The 13,165-nt window shown below is 42.5% G+C and overlaps 1 protein-coding gene and 1 long non-coding RNA gene across 3 annotated transcripts; one reads left to right on the plus strand and one right to left on the minus strand.

Moving 5' to 3' along the window:
* The first annotated feature begins 1,094 nt into the window (after window positions 1-1,094).
* LOC140222057 (uncharacterized) lies at window positions 1,095-2,923 on the plus strand. The gene is made up of 3 exons (XR_011897630.1): window positions 1,095-1,415; window positions 1,511-1,885; window positions 2,849-2,923. It is a non-coding gene; the product is annotated as an uncharacterized lncRNA (long non-coding RNA).
* Window positions 2,924-6,705: 3,782 nt separating this feature from the next.
* Window positions 6,706-13,058, minus strand: LOC117843623 (lipid phosphate phosphatase 2). 2 transcript variants are annotated; one of them, XM_034724275.2, is made up of 9 exons: window positions 12,758-13,058; window positions 12,539-12,597; window positions 9,290-9,505; window positions 9,106-9,193; window positions 8,915-9,024; window positions 8,729-8,822; window positions 7,430-7,618; window positions 7,258-7,317; window positions 6,706-7,171 (listed from the first exon to the last, which is right to left on the minus strand). In XM_034724275.2, exons 3-9 carry the CDS (start codon window positions 9,497-9,499, stop codon window positions 7,002-7,004), a joined length of 921 nt encoding a protein of 306 aa, XP_034580166.1. In that variant the 5' UTR covers window positions 9,500-9,505; window positions 12,539-12,597; window positions 12,758-13,058; the 3' UTR covers window positions 6,706-7,001. The 2 variants fall into 2 exon arrangements, with proteins under 2 accessions (XP_034580166.1, XP_034580167.1); XM_034724276.2 differs by lacking the exons at window positions 12,539-12,597; window positions 12,758-13,058 and adding an exon at window positions 11,948-12,493.
* Window positions 13,059-13,165: the final 107 nt, after the last annotated feature.

Consider the following 13,165-nt stretch of genomic DNA (forward strand, 5'->3'; position numbering starts at 1 on the left):
GGGAAAAAATCAATCATGCAAATTCAATTTTTAATTTCCTTTCAAAATAAAAGTCAAGCTTCACCTGATTATAAGACAACCCTGAGGGAATGTTATATGTAGATATATGTCTAGAGGAGTTTGCCCTTTTGCATTTCTTAAATTAAGGTTTACTTCCTGTTTACCGAGTAGAGCAGAGAACAAACGAATACTCCCAGCCTGGACAGCTAGGTGCAATGCAGTGCTGCCCTCATTGTCTTGCATATCCAATATCCATGTTAGGGATCGATTTGTACAAGCATAAAAAACGACGCACACCTGCTTTTCCTCAGTAGCAACATGAAGGAATGTCCTTCCCTTAGTGTCACACAAGCCAGCGCTGCTGGGACACTTCTCCACAAACATGGCGATGCTCCCTTGTTCACCTAAAGAAGCAGCAACATGTATGGGGTATAATCCATCTTTGTCAGGCTGATAGAGTGCAGTGGTGTTAGCTTCAAATGTTTGCGAGCAGGCACTTCCTTTTCGACTCCCCCTTGGGAGAGCTGCGGCAAAGTGAGGAGGTGTACTCCCCTTCTCGTCTTTCAGTGTCGTAAGGCCCTTGTTCGTCCACTCCAAGACCTTTTTTTTAAGCTCTGCAAGTTATTAGTGGGACCTCCATGTAAAACTAATAAACCAAAAAAAATATCATATATGAAGCCAAGATGTTGCATCCAGGATGTTGTGATATCTGAATGTTTATGTTAAATGAATGAGCTAACCTCGACTAAAAAAAGATATCTACAAGTACGTTAATTAATTTAAAAATCAATAAATAGCTTACCACAAACATCATATATTTATATATTTAAAAAATGGAAAGAATTCTCGGTTTACATTGGTTCCTTAGGATTTGCGCTATTATGTTTTCTATCTACACCATGAGTTTTGAAACTTCCAATGGAAAATTGCTCTTTCTCGTTAATTATTTTAAAAGAAATAAAATAGCTTACCTGAGGGGGCAGATCTGTGCCTAGGGCCACCCAGGCCGTGGCCCTAGTTGTGGCCCAATGAGGTCCATTATCCCCCCTTTAATTCTGGCCCAAAAAACAAGAAGCACAGCACAGCACGCTCGCTTACCGCTCGTCTCGTCCTTGACTCTGTTCACGAATCGCCGAGGCCAACTGGTACTACCGCCGCTGGTGCGCCGGACGCCGGGTGCAGGAGGTCCTCTGCCAATGGCCCTTGGCCCTCGCTCCTCGGCTGGTGCCCACGTGCGCCGGCCGGCTCTGCTCCTCTCCTCCTGCAGTCCCCACATGCGCCAGCCAGAAGGAGTGAAAGAGGCAAGCGCCGGCGCGCCGCCACTAACTGGGCTGAAGGAGGCAGCCAAGCAAGCTCCAATGCACCAGGCCACCATCCTCTCGAGTCCCGATTTCCCGAGCCTCTCAGCCTCTCAGGTGTTTATCCTCAATCTTCTCCCTAATCTCTCACAATTTGTAGTTTACAGTTTCTATTCAATATATTAATTGCAATTTTGGTACTGCTATTTCAGATCTAGAGTCCCAGAGGTATTAGAGAATATTTTTGAAGATGATGTTGGAGAAAAGGGAACTACAGCTTCGAGTTTGTTGTTATAAATGGAGTCTTTTGAGTTTGTGCTTATAGTGCATCTTATGATACAACTATTGGGCATAATTGATGATTTATCACAATGCTTGCAAAGAAAATATCAGAATATCGTTCGGGATGTAGTGCTCATTGGCATCACCTTGGAGAAAATTAATGATGTAAGGCAACATGGTTGGGATGTACTATTTGAGGAGGCAAAGGAGTTCTGTGTGATCCAGCAGACCATCACATCGTTATCCCAAGCATGGAGGACAAGTTAACAATCAAGGGTCGATCAAGGGGTCATGGAGGGCAACAGGTAACCTACTACCATCATTTCAAAAATGAAATCTTTAATATGACCAAGTTATCGTCAAATTAAACAACCAGTTTGCTGAAATGTCTACTCAGTTATTGGCATGCATTGCATGTCTAGATCAAAAGAATTTCTTTGCCAATTTTTTTTTTGCGAAACACAGTCCAGACGCAGCTGACATAAATGCATGCATACTTAACCCAATGAATACACACACGCAACCCTACCTCTATGATCATCTTCAAAAGACTCAGCTATCCTCGAGATTGACGAAGTCACCACTGGTGCCTCGCTATCAACGGGCACGTCACCTTCCACTGAAAGAATAGCACCATTTAAATCTTAGAATAAATCTAGGAAAATACGAGCACCAATGTCGAGTCGAGGACTCGAACCCTAGTGGGCATGTTCTAGCACAAGAAACCTTACTAGCTGAGAGAAACTAATTGAACTTGATGAGATTTATGATGATGACTTCTCCCACTATGAGCTTTCTAAACTTCGGACCCAACTTGATAATTTCATTGCTGATGTGAGAGCTGGTCCTGATTTCACAAATTGTGTGGACCTTGGTGTTCTTGCTATGAAGATGATAAAAACTGATAGACACACAACCTTTGCATTGGTTTATTGCCTCATTGAGTTGCCTTCGATTTTTCCGATTGCAACCACCACAGTAGAAAAGGCATTCTTAATTATGAAAATTATCAAGACGGAGTTGCGGCATAAGATGCGGGACGAGTGGCTGAATTATAGAATGATATGTTATACTAAGTGAGAAGTATTTTCAAGCGTAAAAAAATTATCACATCTTACATCTTTTTCAAGAACTAAAGTCTCATTTGAAGAAGTTACATAAGCTCTCAAGTAGTTGTACTTGTGGTATGTTACATTCAAATTATCTAAGAAATCTTAGTTGTTTTGTTTTGTCATATTTTTTTGCATTTCCATCTTGTCCATGTCCAGGTGTTGCTGATGAGGAAATGGAAGATGTAATTGTGAATGCGCCAAATCATCACTATGTATTTATTTTTGTATGTTCCTGATGTTCTTAAGCATGTATTCAAGCATCTATCTCAATTTGGACCCTTTACTGTATGCTTTTAGCCGCTAAATTTTGACCCTAGTCTTAATAAAAAAGTTAGGTTCACCACTGCTTACCACAAACGTCATATGTTTATATACTTTTTTTAAGGAATCAAGGGGGGTTAAGTAACCCCACCTGAACATTTTCATTCCATCAAAGGAGATAATACAGAATCAGACAGGATCAGGATACATAGTGATAGAAAAGATAGGGAGCCACAAAGGATTACAATCGCAACACACACACCCAATACTAAAATACATTAGAGAAAAGACACCGGTTGTAACCAAGCCATCGAGAGATGGATACCACCGCAACACAATCCTACACACGAAGATATCCAATTTGCAAACAGACGCCAAGCACTAAGAGTAACCCGGCTTGCGACAACAGGGGTGGGCAATGGGGAGGGATGAACCCCCACCTCAACAAGCCATTGCCACAAAACCAAAGTGCCAATTAGTGCCTAACATCTGAGCTTGGTCGCAACCACCTGCAATAAGCCAAGACTGGCTTCTCAAGATGCCACACCATACAGAGACTGTCAACGCACGCCAAGGGAAGGATGCCCCGAGGGGAGATCAATGAAGTTAGCAGCCACGAACAAGCTAAGCGAAGAGCATGGGACAATGCAGGAAGAAGCAGCAGATACTTATCAAACCTTGGTTGCAGCTGCCAACGAAGAGCAAAGGCAGCACCAATGACCACACCACACTGCGAAAGCCATCAAGGAGGTAACAAAGACCCTCGTCGGTCTGTGCGGAGGTGGAGCACCTCTCCCCACGCTGAGCGTGGCGCTTTCGCTGCACAGCATTCAACAATGCAGCTAGAGAGATTGGCGAAGTACCTAGGGCCTCGCCGAGGCCGTGGGAAGGTGCATAGCACCCCCCCGCACACTGAGCACAGCACTCTCGTTGCACGACCCTCAGCATCCAATCAGCATCGCGTAGTCACTGGAATCCACCAATCCGTCCCCAGAACCGCAAGGGAGGAGCAGCACGGGCTACGCGAGATCGAAGGTTGCAGCCACGCGGCAACCAAGATCCGCGACCAGCATGCTGCCACAACGCACCCCCACACCGCTAGCAGCTAGAGGCGGCCACTAGCCCTCCACCCGCCTGACCACAACGTCGCACGGTCACAGACAAGCGGGCGAGACCGAAAGCGGGAAAGGGAGACGGCACGAGGAGGAAGAAGCAGATGGCGCCGAGCAACCAGATTGAGCCACTAGAGGCTAGATCCGGCACCTGGCCGCAGCCCCAACTGAGCCTAGGAGCAGGACGGACGCATCGGGGAGATCGACTGGAGGCTCCAAGCAGAGGAGAAGCACAGACAAACACATGAAGAGAGAAGGGAAAGAGAAGGCGTTGGGCGTGCTGCTACTGTGGCTCGAGACCCGCGGCCGCCGGAGCAGGAGGCGGCCACGGCGGCAGGGGAGGGGCTGCGCAGGGCCTTGCGAGTCGCCCACTCGCGAGCGCTTTGGAGGCCAAAGCGGTGTCCCCCCAGATGATGGTGAACTATGCTTGAGCGGGACGAAGCCAGAGGAAACTCTGGTGGAGACTTGAAGCGATACTAACGTACAAATGTTTATATATTTAGAGAATGGAAGGAATACGATTTAGGATTTATCATACCAAGATTCAGCGTACCAGATTTGGCCAGCACATGGAGGGCAGTGTCTCCCCCCGGCGTCACTCCGATCCCTTCAGGAGCAACGACTCTGCAGAAGCGGAGCTGGTTGATCAGCAACGCTGCTACTCCGGAGTCTCCGTTGCGTCGCGTCGGCGGGCACCTCAACGACGACGACCTGCGGCGCCAGAGCCAGCGACGGCTGCCGCACCGGCGCGTCCCCTAAGTTCAGGAGAACCTTGAGCTCCTCGCAGTTGCTGCTACTTGAAGCCATGAGCAGCGACGGGTGCATGGGGACTGCGTCGATCCCTCTTCGTTGGTCGACTCCATCGTCGTCGTCGGCTCAGCCCTGCTACACAAAGAATTATAGTATTAAGCTGCATGTGACCCCAAATCAAATTGGTACAAGACGGCAGTTGTGTTGTTTGTTCCAACCCCGAACTCCCCAAATCTTAGTCAACACAGCTTTTCCAAAAATCAGTACGACGCGGGAACGTGACACTGTACATAATGCAGCTAACGTGATCTTTGTTTCAGACGTTAGGCTTGCACTGATGGCTTAGCGGGAAGTTGCTGCCTGGTGGCGAGGAGAGCCGCAGCCGTAGGCTGCGAACTGGTGCCTGCACCTGCATGCTTGGTGTGAGAGAGTCGCCTTCTTTTCTTTTCTTGAAAGAAGAGCTGCTTCTTCTTCTTCTTCTTCTTTCCTTTCAGAAAAGTCATGCGCGTGAGGCATGATGGATCGAGGACAGCGTGTAAAGAATTGGAGGTGAATTTATTCTTAGGACCGGAGTTGGTTGGCCTGGGAAGCCTACGGTTTAACAAGTAGTATTAAAGCTACAAATTCAACATTTCAATTTTGTAATAGATAATAAATAGTACGTAAAAAAATTAGTTTTTTAGGAAATATATTACAAACGGTGACATCCATACGGTCACGCATATACTTATAAGCACCTCAAAAAGATGAGTTGGTATATTTTAATATCAAGATCGATAAGGTCACCACGGACGTTTGGCTTACGCCACTTACAAAACAATAAAACCAAAAACACGAGTTGGAAACTAAATTGAATCCGGATGGGCATGTCCACCACATATAACCAACCATAACCAACTGAGCTACGTTTGGTCATATGAAAATTACTCTCTCCATCCTAAATTATAGGTCATTTTCATTTTTTTTAGATTCATAGACTTTATTATGCATTTAGATATACCCTATGTCTAGATGCATAATAATATTTATGCATATAGAAAAGCCAAAACGACCTATAATTTGAAACAGAGGAGGTACATATTTAGAGTAGCGTGTTATGAAAAAAAACTACTATATATTAGTTTGAAATGTATCACAAAGTTATGTTTCACTCATCTAAAATTAAGAGCTTTGCTTCATCAAGAGGTAGTTTGAAACTCACTTCACAATGTTTGGTGGCACATCCCCATATTTTTCTTCAAACGGAAGATAGAGAAGACTAAGAGATGGGGGAAAAATATCTCCTAACTAAAATTAAGTCTCATGCACGAACTCCCAAATCACCTGGGACTGAGTGTCTTTTACACCATCTATTATTGATGTGGAGGTGACATGCAAATATTAGAGCTGGTGTCTGACTTAGTTCTAGGACTCATATTAGTTTTGAGCAATGCGGTAGAGTTAGACTTGTTGAAGACAACTCTTATATACTCCTCCATCCCGGTCGTTTTAACTTTTCTAGATTTATAGATATTATTATACATCTAAACATAGAATATATCTAAATTTATAACAAAATCTGAGCTTATCTAAAGAAGCCAAAACAACCTATAACTTGGGATGGAGGGAGTATCTACTATTAGATTGACTTTATGATGATATGGTAAATATGAGCTAGCAGCATATGGAGACACCCTGCTGCGACGGTCCTTAAAAAGCTTATCTACGCCAAGCTTTTTTTTTTCTTTTGTTCTTTTTTCACAGGACTCCAAATCTCACGTCATAATAGGAACTGAATTTCACGAATTACCTACTGAGAGGTATAAATAATAATTTAAATGTGAAACTGCATTTTTCCTGCACGTTTGATCGCATACGCTTAACACGGCGATAAAGCATCAGTACAAAGAGTGCACACCAACAAGCTTTAACCACAACACCATGAGTATAAACAAAAGCAAAAGCCCGTCAGAAAGTAAGAACACCCCCTACCAAGTGATTTTTACAGCCAGGCCTTAAGAAACTAGCTATCCAGTTAACAAAAAACAGACCACAGAACGAGAAGATTGATACGAAGGAAGCAGTCTAACAGCTCTACAATAGATCTACCTGTGTATATGGAAGCAGCTCCCACAGAGCTTCTCATGCAGACAAATCTCAGTCGGAAGTCAGGGTATTCAAGACAGCTCCACTCCAGAACTGGGATCTCACGAACTCCTTCCAGACTCCACGTCGTTGAGAGTGTCTCTTAGGGTGATTCCGCCCTGGCCAGGAATATTGACTGTTTCGATCTCGGTTGGTCTCGCACTGTAGGAGTTTGCATTTCTGCTGTTGCGTTCTTCAGCTAGCTGCACCATGTATGCATGAGGCCAGAAAGCTGCAAAGGAGAAGCACAGCACTTTGTGACATCCTGAACAAATCTGAATCACAATACTAGGTGCTAAAACAAGGAAAAGGAGGTACCATCAGCATCAAAAGGATATGGGAAAAATTGCAGATAACAAAACGAAGCAACTGTAAGGCCTGCAAACGAAAATGACCATGATAAGAAAAAATAATTGTTTCTGTATCTTCAGGAAAATGACCACAATATAGAAAATCTATGTATATCTAAAAATTATTAAAATTTACAAACCTATAATAGCGCCAGCAAAAACATCTTGCCAGTGATGCCAGTAGTCATCCACTCGAGAAACAGCCACAAGTGAAGCAGTAAGAAGAGGCAGAAACACTATGCATAGCTTTGCAACATGTCCTTTGCGATCAAAAGCAGTGATTTTCCCAGCTAGGTACCATGCAAGGAAGCCAAGGCCAGCAAAAGACCCTGAAATAGGCAATGAGAACACAAATTTCAGATGATACAACCATGACACTGTAAAAAGAATATCATGAGATCTTAACTTGGCACATAAACAAAGATGGACCTATGTTTCAGTAATAATTTAGATTGGTATTGAGAATATTACAACAGTTAAAATAATTAAGTGAAAAGAGAGTAACTGGTACATCTGCTCTGCTCATCATGCATTTATGCGCAAAGTCAAACAACACAAATTCACTACATGCAACTCAAGGTACCTCAAACTTACTACAGTTTTCATAGATGCTTGCTCTCTCAAAAAAATGCGTATAAAGTGTTTGAATCACTTTTTCACCATTTTTTTCTTAGCTTCATGAGTATCTCATATAAGGTTCAGAACTTTCAGCACCTAAAAGACAGTATGCATTCAATGAAATTCAGAGTGAAGGCTGAAACTCAGGGTCACTAGAAAGTGAAGAAAAAAAATCAGCAAGGCATTTCAAATCCAGACAGTTTCGAGTTCTCTCAGCAATCACCCATGTAACAGTGTACGTAGCATTAAATTTTTCCATAACATGTCAAGCAAGACGCAAGAGAAATCCATTGTTTGAAGCTACTAGAGGTCACAGGCTTGCAGCAGTGCGCCAGTGCCTATTATCCCGACAGATAGTCCCATTGACTGCACCAACCACATGTGTGCCACTCTCTGCCCCCCTATCACCATTACAGATCGCGCAAACCCCATTGACAATACCCACATGTTCAAGCTTCTCTGTGTTGCCACAAAAACAGCCACTTGTCTCTTATGATTAGAACTGGCATGGCCAAGGCATACGACACCACCAGAGGTAGACCCATTTTCTTCCAAAAAAACATCCAAGTGCTGAAAGAAATTTTTTTTTTCAAGTACGGCTTCTCAATGGCATTTAGACACATCATGGGATGAAGGTAAACCAATTTAGGTGTACTGTATGTGCACAAGTGGCAGTTAACTTTCAAAACCATATAAGATTTCCCACTGTAAGATAGCAATACATAGAGTTGGGCAAAAGGTGCATGTAAGGGACCAATATTAGAAAGGAGAACATATGTCACAGGATATTTGAGTATTTATATGGTTATGTCATCACTTACATGAACTGTGTCCACTTGGGAAGCTTTTGTGACCTTCCTTGATTACACTCTTCTCTCCATGGCATATAACACCAGTAGTAATGTTATCATAAACCTGAAAAGATTAATGTAACTGGCCCCAGATTCCATGGAACTTTTGAACATTATGCAGATCATAGTAATGTTAGTTTTTTAGTTCTATCTTACATCGTTTCCATCAGGAAAACAGCGCCAGAAAAAATCTGGACGTGGGCGGCCAACACCATCCTTAATTGCATCAGTAATCACTGCAGTTATAAGCACCGAGTATAGAATCCCTACAAAAGTTCCGTTTTTCAGGTCTGTTTACCTTGTACTATATCAATGTATTGATGGGATCATAAATATGTTATAAGTACCCAGTATGCCATGGTGCAAATCATAAAAATTCTTCTTTTTGAAGTAAATTCCAAAAAATATGGCCCAAGGTAGTATAATTCCAAATATCTGCAAATCAGAAAAACAGTTAAGAAACAGACAGGAACTTTTGAATAGATGTAACAAGATCAAAACATACTTAAAGATTAGGACACCAAGACATACTGGAACAGCCCAAAAGGGCACTGTATTGCCCTTCAAAGGATATCTCAAGTCAGTCATCATGTCTTTCCCAACAAAACGGTGAAAAGGTTCAATTATATTCAACAGTCCGTCTATGACAGCAAGGAGCAGAAGTATTATCCAGTCATACATGTGCAATCTTGCCAGTATCATTCCATGGGATCTCATAGTACACCCTAACTGGTCTGCCATTGTGTCCTATAAAACCAAAGAGAGCAAGACAACAAACCAGTGAGTAAAGTTACAATAACTGCTAAATCAGAGGTTAAATTGTCAACACAATTCAGTTTTCAAGACCCTTTTACAGCACTGGAAGGCCTATACTTGCAATAGTCCCACAGACCATTTAACTGACTTTTTTACAGGGCGCAAAGATTGTTCTCAAGACCCTTCGGCGTATAGCATGGACAGTAATATTAACAATTTAAAATCTCCTGTGAGTTATAGCCGTGGTGTGATCATACTAAACCACCATAAGTAACAATATATTTTACTAGGCATTTTAAGTGAATATAGTTAAAAGTTCATATTTTGTAAATTAAAAAAGTATAAAGTTTGGGGGCAAAGGAAAAAACTAAATGAAAACCTTTCATCATGTATTTAATGAAACTTTTAAGTTTAAACACATGCCAGAAGCCCAGGAAAATATTGGATATACAGGAACAAAAACTGGCGTGTGAACTTTTAATGATATGTCAGAGAAACCACCCGAAAGAGTATCAGATTGTATCAATTTCATCAGTCAAGCAAAACATGCTAGCTGTATGTTAGTTACAACTTACAAGTCACTGTACACAGAGCTAAGCAGGATGACCTTACCAGATTATATTTGCCGTGCCAGGAAAAGATAATATGTTCAGAAGACATTAAACAAATAGGAGCGGTAGAAAGCTCTAAAACATTTGATAGTTTCTGATAATCATCAGAAATTGAATTTATGGGACCTAACATAATTTTGAAAACAATTAAAAACAAAAGCACTTAACATGTATTGCAGTTAAACACTAGCAAAACAGTTTTGTTGGACTACCATATGAGATGTGTGAACAAAATAATAGTTGAGTGTCACAGAATCTTGGTGATCCAATTGGGAAACTAAAAAACGGTTTGATCGTTCTGGTCCAAGAATAAGGGTGCAACATCACCAGACCAGACAACTGAGACAATTTTCAAGTTTCCAAGCAACTCACGAGGGACCAAACAACCCAATTGCAATTGCTGGCACATCTGGACACATAAATATCATCAAATAATATATATACCTACAGATCAGTTCCGTGCAGATATTCAAAGACCGTTATTTTCCTAATCAATAAGAAGACCATAAATATCATCAAATAAGATCTCATATTCAGAAAAAAAAATGGTTCAAAAGAACTTCAAGAAATATACATCATTCAGCTATACAAAACTAAAAAAATCAGGAATACCACCAGTAGCTTGCTGGCGCTAGAAATTCAAAAAGAGAAGCATGTGTAAATTTTTTGGCAGAGGCTATAAAAGACAGAAAAGAGAACCTCAAATAATCTAGCAATCTGTATACATACAATACTGGAAAGATTGAAATGCTAAAAGTTGAACTGAACTAAAACAACTAAAATCTCACTTGAATGAATGAACAGCAAGCCAGAAATTTAGGATAGGCATCTAACTTCATGAATCTTAGCAAACTAACACAAAAAAGAAATCGAATCAGAATTTTCCTATACCTCAGAGCATGAAAGATAATGCAGGTGGTTAACAGAACTCTAAAAACTTCAAGAAAACCAAACGGGCAAGTTGTAGAACAACAATGGACACCACAAATTCATGCTACTACAACCAAAGTGGGCAAAGCTTATTGCAGCTGAGTCGACTACAGATCTTGAAAAATAATCGTATAAACCATGCTTCCTGTTTGATCAATTAAGTCAACTAGATTAACTTGTACCAATTTGGCAAACAACAGTTGACACAGCCAAATGGTTTGACAAACATAAATCCACACCAATTGGCAGCAGCACACCACTATGACACTTTCAAGAATCAAGACTGTTATATTTAGTATTGGTTGACACCAGCTATGAATGTATGACTCCGAAATAAAAGATATGTCTGTTTATTCTGACCAAACCAGCTTCAAACCAAGAGGGCAAACCTCATAGCAACTGATTCGACTATAGATTGTTATAAACTACATACCGATTCTTCTCATTTGATGCACTAAGTCAACTAGGTTAACTTCAAATAAGCTGGTGGCCAACAATTAACACAGGGAAATGGTTTGACGACACTGAAACGGGGAAATAAAAGATGTCTGTTTACCGTACCAGCTTCAGACCAAGAGCGCAAACCTCACAGCAACTGATTTGACTATAGGTCGTTATAAACTAAATACTGATTCATCTCATTTGATGCACTAAGTCAACTAGGTTAACTTCAAATAAGCTGGTGGCCAACAATTAACACAGGGAAATGGTTTGACGATACTGAAACAAAAGCCAATTGGCAGCAGCACAAGGCTGATGACACCTTCAAGGTTGCTTAGCTGTTACCTGCAGACACCAGCTATCTACTGCCACCAAAACAAGGATATTTCTAGAGTATTTTGATTAAACCCGATTGCTCTTTCTAAAGAAAGGAGGCAGCAGATAAGATTACCTCAAATTTCCCTTTGGTGGGGGGAAGGGCTCCCTCAAAAAATTATTGGCTTCGGCTTATAGTATTTGCCCAATACTCATGTTCTTTTGGAACAATTACTATCCAACCTAGGAATGGGACTGGTGACATCAAAGTCAAACTAGATACAATTGGCTCGAATTATCTAAGCGTGCCTGTATTATTTATTTCACACCATGACAAAACTAGAAAATATATAGAGCTGAAGGGCCCACGCCATCCACTTGGAAAGTGCATCGACATCCACTAGAAAAAGAATATCAGCAAAAGATCAGGAACTTATTTCCAGTAGTAATTTGCTAACATAGCAATAAAAAGCTGAGCTCTCCGTCAAAGAAACAACCAAATCCCTCTAATAATCTGAAACGAGCCATGTCCCCTAAACTGGAGTACCCAAGAACTCGCGATGAGGGTCCAAGAAAGCACAGCAGGGAGCCAATAACATGTCTCAAAGGCCGGAATTGCCGAGAACGATGTCTTCACATAATAACTCTCAGAAGAAGGGGGGAAAAGAAACTGCGGTTTAGCTTCCGCAGAGCCGGTGAAAGAGAGAAAAAGGAATCAAGAACTCACGGTGCGGCGGGAGACTAGCGGCTCGTCGATGTCGCCGCAGATCGGCGCCTCCCCGCGTCCTACCAGAATGCGCGCACACCAGCTCAGCACAGAGAGAGAGGGACATAAACGAAAAAGAGACGGGGAAAAGCAATAAATAAAGAACGCGTAAGAAAGGAACAACTAGTAGGTAATCCAGTCTACAGCTACTCTTACTCAGGTCAAATCAAGAACGGGCACCTGGAATTTTGGTATGTATATACCGTCCCGCGGCGTCGAGGGTAGCCTACCCGCCGTCTCGGTCGCGGCTACCAACTGCCGCCGCCGCCGCCGCTAGCTAATGCTGCTGATGCGCGGGTGTGGATTCGGTTGGGGGTTGGAGACATCCGGTGGTGGAGTGGAGGGGCCGGGCGTGGGGAACGGCGACGAAAGGGAAAGAAGGCAAAGCAGCGGGAGGAAGTTGCCGACGATGGCCGGTGGTTGCGTTTGCGTGCGTCGCGGAGGAGGGATGTGCTGGGCGAGGGGTTGACTGGTTGGGGTTTTCTTTGGGTAGATCCATCATCCATCTGGAAGTTGGTGGTCCTCAACGGATTTGAATTCGAATTCAATTTCGTTTGAATCGGCGTCGTGCCGTGCCTGCCAGTCAAG

The sequence above is a fragment of the Setaria viridis genome, chromosome 2 (assembly GCF_005286985.2).
Source record: "Setaria viridis chromosome 2, Setaria_viridis_v4.0, whole genome shotgun sequence".
Lineage (NCBI taxonomy): Eukaryota > Viridiplantae > Streptophyta > Magnoliopsida > Poales > Poaceae > Setaria > Setaria viridis.